This window comes from Nyctereutes procyonoides, unplaced genomic scaffold (assembly GCF_905146905.1).
Source record: "Nyctereutes procyonoides isolate TBG_1078 unplaced genomic scaffold, NYPRO_anot_genome, whole genome shotgun sequence".
NCBI classification, from domain to species: Eukaryota; Metazoa; Chordata; class Mammalia; order Carnivora; family Canidae; genus Nyctereutes; species Nyctereutes procyonoides.
In genome coordinates, this window is record NW_026575049.1 from 20,340,761 (window position 1) to 20,363,311 (window position 22,551).

General features: G+C 56.3%; 1 protein-coding gene across 1 annotated transcript in view; it reads right to left on the bottom strand.

Annotated features, from left to right (window-relative positions):
* Positions 1 to 22,551, bottom strand: part of TBC1D22A (TBC1 domain family member 22A) — a 333,790-nt gene that overhangs the window by 288,721 nt on the left and 22,518 nt on the right. Inside the window, exons 2-4 of the mRNA XM_055328852.1 lie at positions 21,021 to 21,077; positions 19,650 to 19,990; positions 14,609 to 14,785 (exon numbers count right to left, since the gene is read on the bottom strand). Coding sequence (XP_055184827.1) covers positions 14,609 to 14,785; positions 19,650 to 19,990; positions 21,021 to 21,077 — 575 coding nt within the window. The remainder of the gene's footprint in view (positions 1 to 14,608; positions 14,786 to 19,649; positions 19,991 to 21,020; positions 21,078 to 22,551) is intronic.

Consider the following 22,551-nt stretch of genomic DNA (forward strand, 5'->3'; position numbering starts at 1 on the left):
GAGGGCAACAAAAATGAAGGGTTTTATCAGTACTGCACAAAAGACCTCTTTCCCAGAGAAATCACTTATTTCCAAAGGACTGAAACATTCTGGGATGGAGAAAGACCATAAACATGCAGTCACACCATGAATCACGTCATCATAGCCCGTGTGGGTCCAACCCAACAGAGAGGCCTCTGCCTCGCCGTCAGAGCACCGTCCACACAGGACATGGGGCATGCAGGACAGAGGGGACCCCGGGCAGCTCCCCACGCACACAGCAGGAGCCCTACAGCCCTGTGAGGAGCACTAGCTTTACCTCTCCCATTCTAGATGCCACCTGAAGACTCGTCCAAGGCTACTCTCGTCTGGTTGTTTCACATGCACCACAAGGACCCCGGACAGCATAAAAACAACCAAGCGTTCTCTCTCTCAAATTGTCCCAGCACACTGGCTCCCTATACCAAGGATGACCAAGGCCCCCACAAGAGGCAGCTCGACGGAGTTGCAGGTGCACGGGCTCTGGAGTCGGAGACAAGGGTTTAACACCAACTCAGCCATTCTCTCTCCAGGGGACTTGCTCTAAGATGGGAGGACCTTGGCCAGCTGTGAGGAGCTCCACGCACCAAGAATCTGCACTGACAGGGCTCTGGGTGGCGTACAGCTGGTGGGGCCAGCTCTCGAGCTCTCGGGGCACTCAGTCAACCACTATCCAGGAAGGAACAGCCTCCCCCCAACCCCGCCAGACCACATGGTTTCCACGGCCTCCCACTGTGCCACTCACACACAGGTCTGAGCCTCTGGTGTGATCCTGATGTTGGGTACAAAGCGGACGCATCTTAGTGGCCCCAAGTACCCACATGTGAGCTCAAAGTCACAGGCTGGCTTTGTCTCCCTTTTTCCCAGAGGTAATTCAACACTGAATGGGGTACCACCTAACCACAGGGCACCCCTGGACACGGGTCATGGGAAGAGCTATCTCGTCAGGTGATAGAAGAATTAAAAACCCCAATTTTGTAACTGCTATTATACAAAAAAAAATTCTGATGACTAAATTTCTGGTCGCTCTTCTGCACCGCCTTCAGCCCAGGGCCTGATCCCGAGATTGAGTCCTGCGTCAGGCTCCCTGCCTGGAGCCTGCTTCTCCCTCTGCCTGTGACTCTGCCCCTCTTTCTCTCTCTCTCTCTCTCTCTCTCTCTCTCTCTCTCTCTCTGTGTGTGTGTGTGTGTGTGTGTGTGTGTCTCACAAATAAATAAATAAAATCTTAAAAAAAAAAGACTATTTTCCTTGCAAATGGAATGATCTTTATGCCATCTGACATTTGTGAATAAAAAGATGGCTGTGCATATATACTAAACACCATCTGCTCTCAGGAGCCCTGATACACCCAAAGTGAGAACAAGAGCACAGGAGATGAGTGAGTATGCTTCTGTTTGTATTTTAAAAAAGAACTGGGGGAGGAACCTGTCTACACACACCCTGGCGCAGCTACCTGAACGCACGGAACACTTCTGAAAGCAGAGGAGGAGGAGGGGACTGCAGGCCTGCGAGGAAAGGAGATTGAGCTGTCATCACATAAGCCCTGAGGGACCACTGGCCATTTCAACAGTGCATAATGTAGCTTTATCAATTAAAAAAAAAAAAAACTAGTAAACAAGAAATAAAAATAAATATTACCAGTTCCCAAACTTTAAGCGACAAACCTTTGTGTATTCTTACCCCTCTCTCCTCCAGAACATCAAGGAATGTTTCTGTTAGCATAAATTTATTATGTATTTTGGATACTTATATCAAATGTCTAGATTTTGATCAGATGCACAAATTAAATGATTTAGACAGATATGCAATTTTAATAAAAATTTTAAGTAAAGATCATCTTCAAAACTTTATATAGCCATTAAAAATGATGGTTATGAAGATTGTAGCAACACAGCAGAGGCTTCCAGCATAATATTACTGGAGGAAAAAAAGGATAACGCATCTATCCCTATTCTCACTGCCTCTGTGGAAAGAAAAAGGTGGGGGAAGGAGGGAGAGAGAAAAGATGACACAAGTCAGGAGGGCAGGCCCACCGCAGGCCAGGCGCTACACTAACCGCTTCTTGTGGTTAGCTCATCAAGCCTCCAAGGCCATGTGGACGCATCATTATATCCATTTTATTTTTTTTTAATTTTGTTTATTTATTTATGAGAGACAGAGAGAGAGAGAGGCAGAGACACAGGCAGAGGGAGAAGCAGGCTCCATGCAGGGAGCCCGACGTGGGACTCGCTCCCAGGACTCCAGAATCACGCCCTGGGCCAAAGGCAGACGCCCAAGCACTGAGCCATCCAGGTGTCCCTCATTATACCCATTTTAAAAATGAAGAGAGTAAAGTTCAAAAAAGCGGGGGGTGCTTGTGTGGCTCAGTGGGTTAAGTGTCTGCCTTTGGCTCAGGTCATGATCTCAGGGTCCTGGGATCAAGCCCCGTGTCAGGATGCCTGCTCAGTGGGGAGTCTGCCTCCCTCCTTCCCCCCACCTTTCCCTCGCTCTCTCTCTCTCTCTCTCTCTCTCTCTCAAGTAAGTAAATAAAATATTTAAGAAAGAGGGTAAAGCTTAAAGAAGCTTTAAAAAAGGGGGGGGGGGGCAGCTCTGGTGGCACGGCGGTTTAGCGCCACCTGCGGCCTGGGGTGTGATCCTGGAGTCCTGGGATCAAGTCCCACGTTGGGCTCCCTGTGTGGAGCCTGCTTATCCCTCTGCCTGGGTCTCTGCCTCTCTCTGTCACTATGAATGGATAAATAAAATCTTTAAAAAAAAATAAAATTAAATTTAAAAAAAAAACCTACTGCAGCCACTCTACTAATAAATAGCAAAGTGCAACCAGGACCACATGGGGGCAGGGTGCTCCCATTTCCCTCGCTCGTGGTCCCTGGGGCGCTGAGGGTCAGAGGCGGCCAGCGGGCTGCCCGTGTGGCTCTTCACCTTCTGTAACGTGTGGACTCTTCCTTCCAGAACCCCAGATAGATACACAGGTTACATCATGGGTTTAAAAGTGGATTTAAAAAAAAGATATTCTTATCTAATTTTCTTAGAATAACTTATCCCAAGAAAATGACATAGGTTTTTTTTTTTTTTTTTTTAAGCATTTTAAGGAAAGTTGAACTTTTTCCCTTTAGGACCAATTTGAACATAGTCTCAGATTTTACCAGAAAGCTTCCCATTTTATTAATCTCAAGAGCTGGCTAAAGACCAGACCTAAGCCTTACCTAAAATCGTGTCACTCTTCACAATAAATTCAGGATAAAGATGATTTTCTCTCCCCTCCCTCCACAAAGCCCAGCGTGTTCTTTATTCTTGCTAACTGACTTAAAGTTTCACTTCCTCCCTGTGGTAAATCCAGCTGTAATGCCAAACCGGATTATTTTTCATCTCCCAAGCCTTACATTTCTACTCATTAGATACTTCTTCCTCTTTTCTTCCTTCAGCCACAGATGATTTAATCCTGTATCAAATCTCTCACAGGGAGTTCTGGGGTCCTGGTGCGCGTGGGGAGCTACACAGTGTGCAGGACAAAGGACGCCAGGTGAGCAGTCCAAGGACTGTGGGTGCTGCTGGCTCTGACCTCAGGCACCTCCTTCTCCTTCACTGCATCTGTGTCCTCATCTGCAAAACCAGGATAATGGGGAGGCCACTGGCTTCATCTGTCACTTAGGGTCAACACCAAACCAGTGAGGTATTTTCGAGGCAAGGAGCTTTACAAACAGGCCATCGTCCTGCAGTGCCCAAGGAGTGCCATGTCTTGTCAAGCAAACGGCTGCCTCAGACCAAACCTGTGGCTCCCAAAATTCATGTGTTAAACGCTGACTCCCGGTGGGATGGTGTTTGGGAGGAGCCTTTAGGAGGTGAGCAGGTCCTGAGGGTGGAGCCCCATGAATGGGATCAGTGCCCCCATAAAAGAGACCCCGAGGCGCTCTGTCGCCCTCCTGCCACGTGAGGACACAGCGAGAAGGAGCCATCGGTGAACACGGAATCCGCCAGCACCTGGACTTTAGACTTCAGACTCCAGAACTAGGAGAAATTGGTGCCTGTTACTAGAAACCCCCAGTCTGTGGCCTTCTATTACAGCAGCCGGAACGGACTCAGATAACAGCATCATCACACCCACGTGAGAGCAGTACCTCTTCCTTCCAAAACCCAGAAAGCCACCGCACCTCGGAAACCGCTCAGAGCCAAGCAGCACCTGCAGCCCAGAGCTGTGTGCGACACATGTCCACAACACGTGCCCTCGGCAAAGGCTCACAGGTCCACGATCCCCAACGCACCCCACACCCCGGTGGGACCCACCTGCCACAGACACCGCCTCCCCCCATCGGGGCTCCATGCCCTCTCTGTCCTGGGGCTCAGGGGAGCAGCTCACCATTACACTCAAAGCGCATCATCACATTTTCCTAAGTTAACGTGTTTCCAGCCACCCTGAGCCTGCCTTTCTGCTCGGCTCCACGTAGCAGTTCTTAGCATCGGGGTCATCCTTTGCTTTCATGATAGATTCCAAGAAACATAAACCATCTTAAAACAAAAATATCATTTTCTTTGCAGTTCCCAGAGCTAGACCCTTGGCATGCAATTGTCTGTGGCGCCTCAGAGGCTCAGCTCTGTTCCTGGGAACAGACCGGACGCCGAGGAGAGCTCATTCTAAATGCGGTGTCTGCCTGTGAGCTTCAGAGTATGCCCTTCCACTCCCTCCCCACCCAGATCCCGCACATGGTGCAAGGAATTCCAACATTTTCCAGGCCTTTACTCTGCGTCAGACCCAGGGTTAGACCCCAGCACACAGTAAATGGCATAAGGAGGGACAGTCCCTGACCTCAAGGGACTGGAAATCCACTGAGGTGACACATACCCCCAAATCTCAGGGGCAAACACGGTGGCTATTTACCCAAGATCCACCCCGCCCCCTTCCCTGCTATCAGAAGCCCAATTACCAACTGCCGATGGCTGAGCCCACCTGAGATACTTACTGGCCAAGGCTGGCCAAGCTCTCTGCTGATAAGAACACAGACGCTGTGGTGACTGCCCTTCACCTCACACAAGACGATGACCACCATCTCATGGCCACGAGCTTAGATCCTTGATGACGTGGCAGCGAGCCAATGCCAACAGCTACCTACCCCCAGCATCTTGCAGAGAAAAATAAACCCCTATTTCTTTTCAAAGTCCCGGAGTCTGATTCTCTGTTACCTGCAGCCAACACAAATGCTCCCCGATCCCCCTTAACACAAGGCTGTCGTGCCAGCCAGTGAACCAGAGATGCAGATCACTCCCCGGGGACACCCTCCAGCCCTGCTTCCCGAGACCCTGGGAGACAAGGGCAGGTGTCTCACCATCCAGCGGGATGACGGGCGGAACTAGCCCCCTGTGAGAGGCAGAAAGTACCCAGAGCCCTGTGGAGAGCAAGGAGCAGTTCACCCCCATACTCCCCCCTTCCCTCCTCTCCCCCTCGCACAGGAAAGAGGCTCCGCAGTCTCACCCACCATCCAATCTACCATAGAAAGTATGGGAGAGAAAAGACAAACACGTCAAAGATTGATTTTTAAGACCGCTACTTTAAAACTGTAAAGGAGACTCACAAACATTTTTTTAACATTTGCTTTTAAGATTACGCGCAGAAAACCATCACTCAATAGAGTTCCCTGACGAGCCCTGAAAGGTCTCCTATCAAACTGAGGGTTTACTCTGCTCCAGATACCCAAGGAAATACTCCCTTTCACTGAATCACACTCAATTTGGTGTGCTGCAAGCTGAGTGCTCCCACCAGCCGCTCCAACACTGCAGCCAGTGGCGAACCCGTGCAGAAAGGACTAGTTCTGGTGGCACCCTGGCGCTGGGGTGGCGTGGCCCCGGGGCCCTCCTGCTCCTGTCCCGAGCCCAGGAGGCCGCCACGGGCCGGGTGACATGACACGGAGAGCACCTCCCGCCAGAGCTCCAAGGGCTGGCAGGACACAGATCGTGGCACATCAGCACGTGCACACGGTGGCAATTTTGGTTTGTTGGTTTTTATCCTCTTTCCCATTTCTCAGGGTTCCAACATCATGGTATTAACAACACTCAACACTCACAGAAGCACCAAGGTAGGAAAACGAGGTGGAGGAAGCAGTGTGCACAGCAGAGGGGTGAGAGCGGGGCCCACACTGGCCAAAGGTTCTGGAGGTGGCCAGGGAGGCAGGTGGCAGGAGGTGGCCGAGGGCGGGGGGGTGGCAGGAGGTGGCCGGGGGCAGTGGGGGGCAGGTGGCAGGAGGTGGCCGGGGGGCCGGCAGGAGGTGGCCAGGCACGGAGCAGAGATGGCGCAGAGCATGAACACTGCCCGCCATGGAAGGAAGCACAGCACTGCTGCTGAGCCATCGTCTGGACATGCGGAACACTCACTGCGTAACTGCTTTTAAAGAAACAAAGGCAAAGACAGAGGACTCTGTGCCCAGAGGAAGGGGAGCAGCGTCTGACAGTTGCTCAGCAACACCAAGGACAAGTGTCTCCTACGGGACACTCCCTGTGCCGGGCACTGAGGAGCCAGCGGGCCCTGCTCCCTAGAGGGACAGGGCCACAAGAACAAGCAAAGGGACAAGTTGGCAGAGGGTGAAGGGTGCTCTGCAGAAAGACAAAGCTGGTGGAGGAGGGAATGAAGAAGGTGTGGTGTTCCAGGGTGGGCACGGCTGCCCGCGGCTCAGTCGGGAGAGCCACACGGTGAGGACACATGCACACAGAGACCTGGAGGGAGTAAGTCACACAGAAATCCAGGGCAGAGGGACGGCGGTGCAGAGGCCCTGGGTATGGCCATGCTGTTGTGCTCTGGAAATGACTCAACACAACAAGGGAGGAGCAGGGACAGGAGGCCAGAGAGGGACAGGACAGGTCCTGCCGGGCACAGAGGTTGCCAGCAGCCTAGGGCCATCCCTCTGAGGGCAGTGGGAGCCCCGGATGGCTCTGCAAAGTAGCTGCTCTGGATCTTATTTTCAGAGGATCACGGACACCATGTGCAGCACAGCCCTGGGCACTGGGGTTTGCAGGGGGCCCGGTAAGGAGGCCACAGTCACCAGTAGGAGACAGGTGGTGGCTTGGAGCAGGGCGTGGGGCAGAGGGGCTGTGCACACAACACCAAGGAGATGCACTGACCGCTGGTGGGGGGGGCGTGCGGAGACAGGAGAGAGCGATGGGAAGGGGGAGCCACTGTGTGCAGAGACGAGGGAGTGCGCAGCAGGATGCAGAGTCGGGGGAGAAACTGAGGCCTTGGAAATTCAACTCAGGTGACACCTTTAACCCAGAAACCACCTGTAAAAATAGAGGACCTGCTTAAGAACAAGCTCCCCTCAGGAATGTTCCTGAACAAAGGTCCTTGCCCCTGTCCCTGCAGACTACAGAGAGACGCTACAGGGAGAATCAAACACGGAGGCGCTGCAGGAGGGCCAGGTGAAAGGTATGCATAGGGACAGACCTGGAGAACACCGAGGAAGGAGCCCAGACTCGCGGGCCCTGGCCAGCCAGCCATGCCCCATGTCATGGAGAAGGACAGGGACACCTCACTTCACAGGGGCATAAGTGGCAATACGGGGGCTTCTCGCGCAAGGTGCAGTCTAGCATGTGGCCATCTGGGACCTCGAGAGGCAGGAGCCACGAGACCAGCAGCAGCAGAGCCCTGTGTGGCCACCTGGGTCTGTCCCCACTCCTGAGCCACAGGCAGGCCTCACAACTCGGGCAGTCTCAGACCTTCAGCAGCTCTCTCTGCAAACCTTGTTTCACTGACAGTACCTCTTCCTCAAACCCCAGATGAGGTAAAACCGGGCCTTCCAAAGGCACCTGCCCAGGCTCCCCGACAGTCTGAATGGGACAATCACGATGTCCCCCTCTCTATGCTCCTAGTTCCTTCCCAAAAGCCCCACTGGAGCCACAGGATGAAGAACCACACTGTCCACGCCTCTGATGCAGAGGGGACGCAACAGGCCAACTGAGCCAGGGAGTCAAAATGCATCCAGCCCAGGAGACAGGGTGGGACCTGAGCAGATGGAGAGAACAGGAAGAAGGCAGAGGAGGAGAGAGGGAAGAGGGCAGTAGGGGAGAGGAGTGGGAGGAGGCGGAGGAAGCAAGTGGAGGGAGAGGAGGGAGAGTGGGATAGAGGAGCAGGGCTGGGGAGGAGGAGACAGGAGCAGAGGCCAAGGTGGGGGTGGGGGTGGTCGGAGCAGGAGGAGGGGAGGGGCTGGGGGGGGACGGAGGGAGAGGAGAGAAAAAGAGGGGAGAGGAGGGGAGAGGAGACCAGCGAGTGGCTGGCGTGGCCAGACCACTGAGCGCGCAGAGAGCACAGCGACGGCTCCAGGAGCTGCACATGCAGCACAAAGGCTAGGTGGTTCTTGGGTTCCTCTCCCCAGGGTCTCTGCTCTCCAGTAGTTCCAAGTGGTTCCCGGGATTACCCTCAGAGTGCCCCCCAGGGAGACTCCAGGGACAGAGGTGTTAGCTGGAGCTCCCACGCTCCAGCCCCCCCCCCCCCAACAAGGGCAGGTGCACACCACCAGGGCCTGGAGGTCACCATGCAGCTGGGGCAGCAGAGCTTGCACCTGGACACTAGAGGGCGACGCTGGGTGCAGCCAGCCCACCTCCAGGACCCCAGGGAGGGGGTGCCCTCAGGCCACGGCACCTTCAGATGCCACCTTCAGAGGCTGCCACGATGCCCAAGACAAGGCCTCTGCTCCAGGCACTCCGACAAGGCCCTTGGGAACAAAAAGGGCCCCTCATCCCTTAGGCGCCCAAAGAGCAGGGAGCAGGCCACAGCCACACTAACCAGAAAGGGCTGCAGGTGTTCCTGCGTCCGGGCCAGCTCCCCTCTGGCGTGGCCCTCACTGTGGGGCCACAGGGCCGGCCTGCTGCACCTAACACTCCACCTCCTCAACTGCAAACCAGGCCCAGACTCCCTCCCGCAGCAGAGGGCCGGCTGTGGGGCTCGGGGACACAGTGCACACAATCGGACGCGCCTTAGGCGTTTAAAGCTCTCACCTACCAAGCATCACGGCTTAGCCCAGCCGACCTTAAACGTGCCCGCGCATCAGCTAACACAAAGTCTGGTCTGCAGTAAAGGGCTGAGTATCTCGTGGAATCTACTGAACACTGTACAGAAAGTGAGAAAAGCACAGGTGCCAGTGCACGGCTGTTGACCCTTGTGATCTCGATGCCGACCCGAAGCTGTGGCCAGAGGCCCGCATCACAGGAGAGGAGCAGGCCACAGATCACCCGCCCAGGAAAAAGATCCACACTCAAGATAACAAGCACAATCTCTAGCGAATGTGTATGACTTTCATATGGTCATAAAGCCGAAAACCGGGATCCCTGGGTGGCGCAGCAGTTGGGATCCCTGGGTGGCGCAGCAGTTTGGCGCCTGCCTTTGGCCCAGGGCGTGATCCTGGAGACCTGGGATCAAATCCCACGTCGGGCTCCTGGTGCATGGAGCCTGCCTCTCTCTCTCTCTGTGTGACTATCATAAATAAATAAAAATTTAAATAAAAATAAAAAAAATAAAAAAATAAAAAGCCGAAAACCAGGAAGTTGGACCCTCCTAAGTCGGGAACCATCTCCGTATACAAATATATACATAAAGTTGGGGATCCCTGGGTGGCTCAGCGGTTTAGCGCCACCTTTGACCCAGGACGTGATCCTGGAGTCCCACGTCGGGCTCCCTGCGTGGAGCCCGCTTCTCCCCCTGCCTGTGTCTCTGCCTTCCTCTGTCTCTCATGAATAAATAAAGAAAATCTTTAAAAAAATACACACACACACACACACACACACACACACAAAGCACCACAGCCAGCACGGAGTAAAGGCCCAAGATGGCAGCAAGTGTGCAATTACTTGGACCTTGTGGATTCCCCGGCTCTGTGTCCTAAGCACTGGATTCTGTGTCCCCAGTGAAACGACACACCTCTGTGTGCACCAGAGGCCCCCTCCTTACAGCCCCAAGGCTCCCACTGTGCTCCCCAGTCTACCCAGCTCCACGTCCAACCAGGTGCCAGGTCCCCCAACCTGCCCTGCAGCACCCGAGAAAGTGACGGTCACCCAGCCCCAGCCCACACCCTGGGCCCCTTCCCCAGGCTACCAGCCTAATTTCTTCCCTATCCCTCCATCCCCCCGCCTACGCACTCCTGAGTGGCTGCCCAAGGCCGCTGGAGGCGCCCTGCCCAGAAGTCTTCCACGGCTCTTCCTTCCACAGAGGAGCAACCACTTTCGGGTGTCCTGTGCCAAGCTTCGCTTCCCCGGCACCTTCCAGAGACGTCATGCCGTCATGCCAAGCTCCTTCTGGCCCTTGGAGCGCTCAGGACCTGCCCCTCCCTGCTTGCTGGCCTCTGCCCCTCCCCACCCTCCCCCTACCAGGCGTGGGCTCAGCAGCTGCTTCCAGTCCCCAAGCCTGGGAGCCTGCCGCAGCACCAGCCGCCCCGGAAGGCTCCTCCCCACCTCCAACTCCATCCCAGGGGCCTATTCCCAAGGGTCTTGGCCGACGGCTCCTCTACAGCAGCACCCAGGCTTTACCTCGGCGGTTTTGTTCTCCACGTGCATGTAGCACCTTCCCGCGGTTTCTGAAGTTTATGCAGTACTGTGTACGTGTGCGTGCCTGTCTCAACCAGAATGTCAGCTCCCGGAGAGCACGGCCCGGGGACTCTGGTTCCGTTTCTCTCCAGGGCCTACACCGACAGCAAGTGCTCGGCGAAGCCTGGCTGAATGAGTGGACCATGTGGGTGCTTTCCGTAGATGACCTTCCGGTCACAGGACCCTGCAGGGTGGGCCCAACTTCCCCAGTCACCTGCTGAGAGTGGATGGCGCAGAGCCAGGCCTGGCACCAAGGCCAGACTGCCTCCTCCTGTCACCTGGGCCCCACAGGGCCATCCCCCAGCCACGTGCCCTGAGGGAACAGCTAACTCAGCTCCACTGAGCCCTTCCCCCTAGAAAACATGTCTCCTCCCCACCTCCACATACAGGGACACCCTCCGCCCTCCAGCCAGACTGCGTGCTGGGGAGGGGGAGCTGGCAGGAGGCCGTGCACCCAGCCTCTCTCCCTCTGTGGTCACAGAGGAAGGCCCGGAGCCCCCGTGACCTGGAGGCCCCAGCACTGAGACACGGCGGCTCCAAGGGGCCTCTGGACGGCACATTCTGCCCTCGGCCCCATCCTGCTCCCACACACAGACGCACGCGGTAAAAATGAACGCCTCCAAGTGTCATTTTCTTGGGCTTCAAAGCAGCAGCCTTTTGCACGAGTAAATATTGAGTCAATGCTAAGAGCAGAATGAGCTGTTAAGTTCTATTTGCTACTTTCATCCCCAGGCTCATAACAGAGCACAAGCTAAACAAAGAAACACAGCTCTCCGCCGACGAGATGACATTCAGCAGGTACAATCATTTCTGTGGGCACTTCTCACATCAGTGATTTGCTTCTCCAACATTGGCAAATATTTGCCACTTATGTCTTTTATGTAATGTGGAAGATAATATATTCCACTGTCTTCCAAGGCTATCTTAAATGCCTTATAAAAACAGGCAATTTACTGGCTGTGTTTTCTCCTGCCACTAAATACAAATCCAGTAATTGTTTAAGTTTGAAAGCTTTTTGGTGTGAGACTTGATACTTAAACAGAATGCAGAAGACAGAAAACACTCATAATGCTACCAACCCAACAAAAGAATCTTATTTTTACGTATTAACCTTCCCTCCTGCCGGCACACAGCCTCTTTCCCATGAGTCCTGAAAGCTCTGTTGTGCGAAGGACTGGAATTGCCACAAGTTATCCCCCTGACGAAGCCCACGAAGAGACCAATGGGGGCTCAGCTCCTGACCCGGAACTGCAATTCCTATCGGTGTATCCTGTCTTCGTCAAGTACCTCCCTGCCCCCTACCGTCAGAAACCACTTAACTCAGCCAAGAGGATCTGTGCAAACCGCTCTGACTGGCGGTGACCACATGGTTACCACGTGCAGCAGGGCTCTGAACATCCAGGTAAAGGGTAAGGAGCCCAACACAGGTGAAGAAGGTAGACAACTAGCACTGCTGAGTGTTTACCGTGTGCTGGGCATGGTCCTAAGCGATCTACACGCAACCCTCCCTGGGTCTGCACACTGCGTGCAGCTAGCGCCGCTGGGTGGGCGAACGAGGGCCCCAGGAGCACTACCAGGCTTGCTTCCGTCTCGGGGCTGAGAGCACTGAACCCACACTCCTGGCCAGCAATCGTCCTCAGAACCTCCGCCCTCCCTGCACCCTGGGACCTGCCTCAGGGGTACAGGTGTTTTGGTCAGCCGGAAAGGCAAGTGGCCACGGAACGTGCTCAAACCCCCAACTAGATTCCACGATTCCATGCCCGACCCACCCGACTTCCCAGTGTCATGGGTGAGACTTCCACCCACCAAGTTCGCAAGCTCCTCCTCTCCCTGACGCACATTTCAGGATGCTCGATGACCACCACTAGTCACCAACACAGGCACAGGGTGGGGATCACTGGTCTGAAAGACAGTTCCCAAGCCTGTCGTAATGACAGGAAGCTGGGAATAAGCTAAGTGCCCATCAGGAGGGGCAGTAAATGAGTCCTGGGCACCACAGAGCGGTGCGCTACATGGCATGTACAGGCCAGGTGGTTCCCTAGAGCTATCCCGGGAAATACGCTGTGAAACTTAAAGTGGGGGGCATGGGGCGCCTGGGTGGCTCAGAGGGTTAAGTCTGCCTTTGACTGAGGTCATGGTCTCAGGGTCCTGGGATCGAGCCCCACGTGGGGCTCCCTGCTCAGCGGGGAGGCTGCTTCTTCCTCTGTCTGCCTCTCCCCCTGCTTGTGCACTCATGCTCTCTCTGTCTCTCTCTCTCTCTGTCTCTCGCTCGTTCTCTCTCAAATAAGTAAAATCTTTAAAAATAAATAAATAAAATAAAGAGGGGGGCAGAGCAGCATTACCGTGTGTGGAGAAAGAAAGCAAGTATATAAACGTGCAGACTCCAAAGCGTCTCTCCCCAAGCGACTTCTGAATTGCCACAGGAAGAGAGGCCCCTCCCAGGGCAGGAACTGACGGGCATCGTGTTCACCAGTCACTGGAGCGGACTCTTCAACAGTAAGACGAACCAGCCCTGTGGGCTCCTGCCACGGGGACGTCCCTGCCACGACGACGGGCCCAAATCTCATCAGGAGGAACACGAGACAACCCGCGCGGAGGGGCGAGGGGCGTCGCAGAAGAGCTGGCCTGCCCGGAGATACCGTGCACGCCGGGACCCCCTCCAGGCTGACCGGGAGGACCCACCGGGAAAAGCACCCAGCGGACATTCCTGGGACGACTGGCACAGCGTGAGTGTGGGCGACCTCGCAAGGAGGAGCAAGGAGCACCGCATCACTGTGAAATGTCCTGACCGTTGACAATCCTGGGACCACGCGGACCAAGCGTCTCACTCTCAGGAGCCCGGGGACACATTCTCTCCATGGACTCACACGGTTCAGGGATACATGCACATGCTCAAGCACAATGAAAACGGGGCAAAGTGCAAACAAATGGTGAATAGAGGAGTCACTTCTGTTCTTGCAGCTTTTTTGTAAACTTGAAATTACATCAAATAGAAAGTTTAAAACGTCTTGTGCATCAACTGTCTGTGGAATAAGACGCCCAGCACCACGAAAGGAGGGCAAGCAGGGTTGGGGGAAGGAGTGCCACATCTTTACGGCACATCCTCCGGTGCCCAGTGACTGTGTTACATGGCAGGAGCACAACAGGGAAACGTAAAGGAAGAAACCTGGGGGAAGGACCCCTTCGCACCAGAGGGAGCAGCACCCAGGCGCCAGGCCCACCCCTCAGCTTCTGCAGGCTCCGCCTCCCCGGCGGCTGGGCACCCCATCTGCGGGCCTCATGCGCCACCTGCTGGCCGAGTGGGGCACTGCCCACCAGCCACACCAGCCCTCAGGCTACCCAGGCACAGGCCCCTCGAGGAGTGAGCTCAGGACCACGCCACATCCCACGTTCAGGAGAGCTCCCGCATCCAGCAAGGTGCCCGAGGCAGAGCGGCGCTCCACAGAGAGGAGACGTGTAGAGGCAAGAATGACGAAGCGAGCGGAACTCCAGCAGGTGGACCTGAAAGCAGGCACACGCCTCAGAGCCTGGTTGCAGCGCGGCCGCATGGCTATTGTGACCCCCAAGAAGCAGAGTGGTGGCTGGATCGTCTCCTGCTGGCCTGCCCACCCAAGCCCCGCCCTGGCTCCCCGGGGTGCTCACGGCCTGTCACGTGCTACACCGACAGCTACACCGACACTAAGCCCCCAAAGGAAGGTGAAGTCAGCAGCGATCAGGACACCAGTCACCAGCTCTGTCCCCCCAGAACACTCTGAAGAGTAGGCATGGCTGCCTGGCTGGCCCTGCAGCTCTGAGAAGCCAAAGGAGTTCAATGGGGGCGTTAAGGAATAAAGAACAGAAAAATGCCAGATCAACTGCTTTGGAAGCCCATTACCAAAACACTCTAGAGTAACCTTCGAGGACAAACAACTCCCGTCTTCGTGACTTCCTGGCACAACACAGACCACCCTCCAACAAAGTAAACCACACATGGGAGCCTGGGCACGAAGCACCAAGAGGACAAGGCACACGTGCCCTCCCCCAGCGGGGGACTCACCGAGGTCTGTGTGGGGGCCGGCAAGAAGCTGCTTGAACTTGTCAAGCCGAGAGGCCTCTCTTTCACTTAACGCTGAGCTGCTGAGGGCACTGGGGTCAGACGTCCCACCCAGTGCGACAGTCACCGAGTGTGGGAGAGACTGGGACCGCTGCAGGGGGACAGTGTCGCTGGCGCTTTCTGCGGAGAGAGAGAGCACACGGTGAGGATGGCTTCCTGGACCCCCCCAACCATGTTCCCAGTTGGAAGGCTCCCACCTGCCCTCTGTGAATGCCACCGTGTCACAGTTGTCCCTTCTTCCACCACTGGGCAGTGCAGACCCGGGCTACTCAGCATGGAGTGAGATCAGTGAGCGCTCATGAAGCCACTGGCTTCCCGGTACAGAATTATACCCGAGGAAAGTAGGTAGGGGCCCACGCAGAAGCAGGATGACACACAGAAAACCCAAGACCATCTCAGGGTGCACCAAGAGTCAGGGTGCCCCCAAAGCAGACCCAGGTGACACGATCCCAGGGTCTGTTGATGTAGAGCTGGGATGAGCGTGCCTGCAGGCATCACCTGGGCCTGAGCATAGAAGGAAGCCACCGAGGCACACAGGCACACGTGCCCAGAGGCACTGAGGACTCTTTGCAGCCCTCAGATCTCCCCAGGCCCCAGGAAGGAGGCAGGGCAGGGGCCATCACCAAGACAAAGCACAGGAAGCTAGAGGCCACTGCAAGCTGGGGGGGAGGGGGAGGCATCGGGCTGCAGGCACATCTACCCCCAACCCAGGGTGCCACCCACCACCGCGCCTGACGGCCCACCGACCCTGCACCCTGCGACAGGGACACACAGTGCCAAGGGGACACAGTGCACTAAATCCAGCAACCCGAGACAGGGAAGAGCCATAGGAGAGAGCCCGAGGCTCAACAGGTCACTCAGAAGGAGCTGCCAGGACCAACCACATCTTCCAAAACTGGAATGTATTTTTTTTTAACATTTTATTTATTCATGAGAGACACAGAGAAGGAGGCAGAGACACAGACAGAGAGAGAAGCAGGCTCAATGCAGGGAGCCCGACGTGGGACTCAATCCCAGGATTCAGGATCACGCACTGGGCCGAAGGCAGGCGCTCAACCGCTGAGCCACCTGGACATCCCCCAAAACTGGAATTTAAACCGGTGGAGAGGGGCAGCCCCAGTGGCGCAGTGGTTTGGCGCCGCCTGCAGCCCAGGGCGTGATCCTGGAGACCCTGGATGGAGTCCCACGTTGGGCTCTCTGCATGGAGACTGCTTGTCCCTCTGCCTGTGTATCTGCCTCTCTCTCTGTGTGTGTCTCTATGAATAAATAACATCTTTAAAAATAAAAAAAATAAAAATAATTTAAAAAAACCAGTGGAGAAAATAAATTCCAGGAAAGGGGACAAGAAACAAACAGTGTGAAGCAAACATGTGGGCTCCTGGCCACCACCTCCAGACTCCCACCAGCTCCCTCCTGCTGGCAGAGCAGACTCGTGAGCCTGAAAACAGAGGGGAAAGGCTTCACGCAGAAACCCTTGGGCCACGGAGAAGCAAGACGGGCCATGGAGAAGCAAGACGGCCCACGGCCTCCGGGCAGAGTCTGGCCCAGTTAAGCTTCCAGAAACGCCTGCAGAAGTGGGCGTGGAGGAGAGAGCTCCTGCAAGCCCTCCTCAGGGCTGACCCCTCCCTGCAGACCTCCCCATGTGCCTGCCTCGGGGAGCCCAGGGTGGCGGTGCTCAGACCCCCCTCCCCGCCCTCGGGATCTCCTACTCCACCGAGTCGTGATTCTCTAGGAAAGACGAGTCGTGATTCTCTAGGAAAGACGATCGGCCGGAGGGACAGTTCCACGTTCTCCCGCAGGACTAAACGTGCTGGGTTTACTCATCTACCATCTTAGAGAGACCCGTGTCATTTATGCAGACAGATAAGGACCACTTCCTCCTGGGCAGAACACAGTGATGCCCCCACCTGCCCCCTGAGGAAGCAGGAAGATCGACAGCCAGCAACCCCTCCGGGGCCCCTGGAGTGGGTCTCACGTGCACCGTCAGTGTCCAGCTCGGTCACAGTCAGCCAAGGAGACGGTCCTCCCCCGGCCATGTCCACTGAGCCCTCCACGGCCGAAGGCGGGCTTTGCCCTTCGGCCAGGGGCACCCTGAGTCAAGCAAAGGACATCTGACTTCAGGTACAAAGGCACAGGCTTCTCAGACTTGATGAAGAAAATCAGACGATCAAAAGTAAAGAAGCAGCATGGGGAAGGCCAGCCTGGGCCCCCCTGCTGCGCCGTCCCTGAACTTTCAACCGCCATCAATCCAGCACTGAAGGCCACAGCTGAGGGCAGCCAACAGGCCCTGTGGACTCTGCGTGGGGTGACGTGGGCTCCCCACAGAGCCGCACTGTAAAAGGACAGGCATCCGACATAAACGCTGGCAGTGGCAAGGGCAAGCAGCGTGCCAACCAGACCATAAAACATAGTGTCCAGGATTTTCCAAATGACACAACGCTGCTCCTTCAAGCAATCACGGGAAATGGAACCCACAGGTCCCTCACCTGAATGGAGGCCTGGCCTGGCCCACGGCCGTGTGGCCCATGCAGGGACAAGGGTGGGACAGGGCGTGGAGGAGGGGGGAGCCCACGGTCACCAGGCCCTGAAGACAGCTCACTTTTCCTCACTGACATTTATGTAATGACACAGGAAACCAAAGAGAAACAAAGAAAATGGGACACGGTCCCCGCCTTCGGAGAAGGTACAAACCATACAGATGAAGCATGCAGTCAGCCAGCCCAGCCCACCGGCACCTCCCCTCGGCCAGGATGCCCTCAACTCCTGAGCCCAGAACCTCACCCTCCTTCACCTCCTCTCTGAAGCCTCCCTGACATGCCCCTGGCCCTCCTAAACAAAACTGGGCCTTCTACCCCAGGTGCTTCTGGGTCCTATCCACCGCTCCAAGGCTCCCACCTGCTCACGGAGGTGAAAGACTTGTCCCCGGGTCTCCCCACTCGACTGCCAGCCAACACGTCCGCACCGGGCCCAGCCCAGCAAGAACAAGAACTGACACAGTCGTCTTAGCTGTGACACCGAGTAAGCCATCCCCAGGACTAACAAGCCACCAAGGGGACTGAACACAGGCTCATGAGTCCTGCCCACCACTGCCAGCCCCCTGTGGCGTCAGCTCCCTGAGAGGCCACCTTGGGCTCGAGAGCAGCCCACTCCCCCTCAGCACTGTGCAGTCGGGCCGGAGAGTTCCTGGGAGCCAGGTACCCATGGTCCCGCCCACTTCACGCCACGAGCACACACTCCCCACCCCAGATGTAACCACCAAAAAGGTCCTAAAACATGACCTCATGTGCCCCGGGGGTCGAATCACTGGGGAGAAGCCCTGTTCTCTGCAGCGAGGCCAGCAGCTAGCAGCAGGCCCTGGACTTGAAACCCTGACCCACCACTCAGCATGGCCCCCACGCCTCCCCCATAAGCTTTCTCCTACTAAAGTGGCTGCAAAGCTGAGGGGTCTGTTCGTTGTCAGGGGCGGCTAGAGCCTCCAGGACTGAGACAGAGCCTTCTGCTGAGCCTACACCATGGGCCTGTGGTACTCTTGCCAGGGCAGCTCTGCGGCCCAAGTTGGACACCCAGCCCACTCAGCAGGGACGGGCCCCCACCTCCAGGGGAGCAGAGGCCCTCCCAGCAACTGCTCCAATGGCAGGAGTGACAGAGGCTCCACCCAGGCCCCGGAGGTGGGGGCACAGCAAAGGGCAGAGGAACTCGGGGCGCCTGCTGGCCTGAAGAGGCACACAGGTTGACGGCACTGCTGGGCAGGGGCGCTCGGCTAGCACTGCGTCAGTCCCAGGGATCCCTGAGCGCTCCCAGGAGCCCTAACGGGATTTCCATTTTTAAGCTCAAATACTTTGAAGTTGGACCTATTTTAGAGAAAAATAGTTTAGATCCCAATATGAAAACTGGTCGAAGGAGCTAATTCACAGCGTTCTCGCCTACGGAGACGTGTGATGCTCTAAATGTTAGTCAGCTCCCGGGAAGTGTTTCTGAAAACTAGACGAGGGACAAACGCCAGCTCCGTGTGTCCCAGGAGGACAAGCTGAGGCTGCACGACTCCCTCTTCTGTCCTCTGTAAACAAGGGGCAAGCCCCTGACCCTCGGAGACCCTGGGGGAGGGAGTCGGTGAGCCTCTGGCTGCGAGGGCTGACCCCTCCAGCCCCACGCCTCACCCCTTCACCTCACTGATGCTCATGCGTCACGTTCTCAGAAGGGCGACCTGGCAGTCTGATTTAAGATTACACCCCAGGTCCGGCCTGCTCTGTGACCACGTCCCACCTCTGTTGCGACCCATGGCACGTGTCACCTCCCTGCACACTTCAGGCCTCCTTACTGATCACGCATAGGTCAGCGTCTGTCTCCCTCGCCAGAACATGTGCTCCAGGGCAGGTACTTCCTTGGGGCGTCCCAAGCCCTGAGAGCAGGGCCTGACCCGTCACAGAGGCTCTTCACATAACTATGTTGTTTTACATCACAGGCCCTCCAAAACCAAAAGAGCAAAAGTAATGAGCTCCAGGAAGGCCACTGAGCATCAGGCACAGGGATATAAGTTTATAACCCAAATGGGGCAATTCCGAACCCCAGACCCTCCCCTACAGACCCTGAGCCCACGTGTAGTATCCCTGGGGGGATCCTGGGAAGCGGCCAAAGGAGGTACAGCCTCTGAATGTGCAGCTGGCCTGGCCCCACAGCTGGAAATGTCACCCCTGGAACAACCATGGCACACGGCCAAGGGAGTGAGGGTCCCCCGGGGCCTCGTGCCCACTGTGGGCCCCTCACACCCTGCCCATGAAAGCCACACACCACGCCCTCTGCTGGGAACACAAAATAAAGTCCACAGCTTCAGGAAGGCCTGCAGGCACGCAGGTTAACAACCTCAAGGTCTTTCAAGGGCATGAGCTCCCGCCACATGTAGAACAGAACCCCTGTAACGTCCCGCAGAGAAAGGACTCGAGCCTCTTTCCCTCTCACACTGCATGTCCTCGTGCCCCCGGCCCACCTGCAGGACAGGATGTGTGGCTCTCGCTGACGGACTTCACCAGCCGGATGTCACCGCTTGGGACCAAAGGGGGCTCGGCCACAGGCTTTGGCTTCTGCTCAGGGCCTGGAGCCTCCTGCAGCTTGTGGCGCTCCTGCCGCTGGCTGTGGTTGCGCAGGACGCGGTTGGCCGTCTCCATGACCACGTCGCTGCTCAGGCTCTCTGCCGCCATGGCCAGGAGCCCATCCTCGTCCTCACCAGCATCCCAGGCATCGCTGGTGTTGCTCTCAAACTCCTGGAAAGTGCTGATTCTCTTGGCCTTCACGGGGGTGCTGGGTGCCTTGGGCGTGGCCTTGAGCAAGCTGCAAAGAAAAGGCAGACTTGACTTGTCCTCCCGGAGGCTGGAGAAAACTCACCCTAAAACCAGGCAGAAAGAAGCCTCCAGATGAAAAGTGTACATTCAAACTTTCAGCTTCAACTGAGCAACCCAAAGAGGCATCCTAAAAAGGACTCCTGGGGCACCTGGGGGGGCTCAGTGGTTGAGCATCTGCCTTCGGCCTAGGTCATGATCTCAGGGTACTGGGATCGAGTCCTGTATCGGGTTCCTTACTAAGCCAGGAGCCTGCTTCTCCCTCTCCCTCCACCCCACCTCCCCACTCGAGCTTGTGCTTGTGCTCATGTTCTCTCTCTCTCATAGGTATATAAATAATCTTTTAAAAACAACAAGAAGAACCACCAAGGAGGACTCCTAGGATTCAGTGGCAAGAGGGAGAGGCTCTCGAAAGGGAGTCCCGCTGAGCAGTCTCTGCTCAGTGACAAAAGCCATTTAGGAGGAAGCCCAGGACAGCAGTCATGGCCTTCAGACCAAATCCCCAGACCTCACGTCAGCAGGTGCCCACAAACCTGCTAAGGCAGGTGGAAGCCACAGGAGTGGCTGTTCCCACAACCCAGGCCTCAGGCGTATGGACTTGGACACAGCACAGCTCAAGCAAGAGCCCCGTGGTGTGTCCTGTAACACCTGCCAGTGTGCTCCTGCGGGGCCACACCACCCCATGTGCCTCAGGTGGAGGAGCGCAGCCACAGGCAGGGAGAGCCCCAGGCCACTGGGCAGAGAGGGCAGTGGAGGGCAAGGGGCGAGTTAACCACAGTGAACAGGAGCCAGGCCCCCCTCCTGCTAAGGGGGTGCCAGCTACGTGCTCTCCTGCACGGGCCCCTCCACTTCGGGCTGGGCTTCCCCATCTGCCCTCCTCCAGAGGACAAGCCACGCCGGGTCTCAACACATCTGCTGGAGGGAAGACTGCCTTCCTCCCCTCAGGACTCCCGGGGAGCAGGCGGGGGACCAGGGGCTCCCAAGAGCACATGTGATGCAGCCCGAGCGCAGGCCCCACTTACGTGCCATGTAGCAGTGGGTCGAAAGGGGGGTGCTGGGCGCCATACACGTGCTGGATGCTGTTTAAAGACAGGGAAAACCGATTAGCCTCTTCGGCCTCCCCACGAGCCCACCCCCGGCCCGGGGAAGGACCAGGTCCCAGCAACCCTCCCTCAGCAGCCACGGGTCCCGAGGGCCCGTCTGGGAGGGATGAATGGCGCCATACAAGCCCTCACCACACACACAACAGGGCATTCAGCGCACCCTGCCAACAGGCCTCAGACCACATCACCAGGGCCTCGGGCGCCCACCCCGGACAGAGCGCCACCGGCAGCACCCAGAATGAATGCTGACATGCTCGCCTGGGAGTTCTCCTCTGGGGCCATTGTGTCCAAACTCAAAATGCAGAATCGTAAAAAGAAGTTAAATGTATTTTTTTTAAGACACAATGGTTTTATTATAAAAGTCTTCTGGGGGCCCCTGGGGGGCTCAGTGGTTGAGTGTCTGCCTTCGGCTCAGGGCGTGATCCCGGGGTCGTGGGATCAAATCCTGCAACGGGCTCCCCGCTTCTCCCTCTGCTGCCGCTCCCCCGCCACTACGGCACTCGCTTTCTCTAAGTATTTTCTAAAAAATAAAATTAAAAATAAAGTCTTCTGCTCATCAGAGTAAACTTGGAAAACAGATGGAAACAAAATAACGCCCACAGCAGAAAGCCTGGGGTGGTCAGCTGAGTGACCCCAGCCACACCCTTTCCTCCACGGGGGACGTCCACCCAGGGCAAGGGGGGACCGTGACCCAGGGCAGGTCAGTCACAAGTAGTACAGACCCTTCCTTGTCTGCCTGGAGGAGCCAAGCCGAGCAGGCACACCCTCGGGCCCTGGCTCCCCTGGCTCCCCCATTCTTCCTGCCGGGAACACGGACGGATGTGAGGCCCAGGGCTCCCCAGCCTTCACACCCCGGGGAGCGAGCAGGAGGTTATAAAACCACACAAGGATGCGGGCACAGCAGGAAGATGAGCAAGAGCTCGGCTCTCAGATGGCCTTGCAGGGTGCCCGCTGCAGCCGCCCCCTCCCCAGGACACGGGATAAGCAGGCCACTAGCAGCATTCAGTTCGGCTCAGCCACTAGCGGTGACACGGCCCGTTATGATCCCCATGCAACGCTTTGCGGACCTCGTGACGGGGGTGTGCAGGCTAACGCTAATGCAGAAACAGAGGCCTTTCGTGCACCCAGAAATGTTTTAATTTTTAAAAATAGAATGAAATCCTACTTTTCACTAAGTAACACATCACGACGGTTTCCCTATATTGTTACCATCCAACTTACTTAAATGCATTTATTTACATGTATTGGCAAGTACAAAAAAAAAGTATGCTACATAGTAAATTTAAAAACAACAATGGGAGGGATCCCTGGGTGGCACAGCGGTTTAGCGCCTGCCTTTGGCCCAGGGCGCGATCCTGGAGACCCGGGATCGAGTCCCACGTCAGGCTCCCTGCATGGAGCCCACTTCTCCCTCTGCCTGTATCTCTGCCTCCCTCTCTCTGTGTTTCTC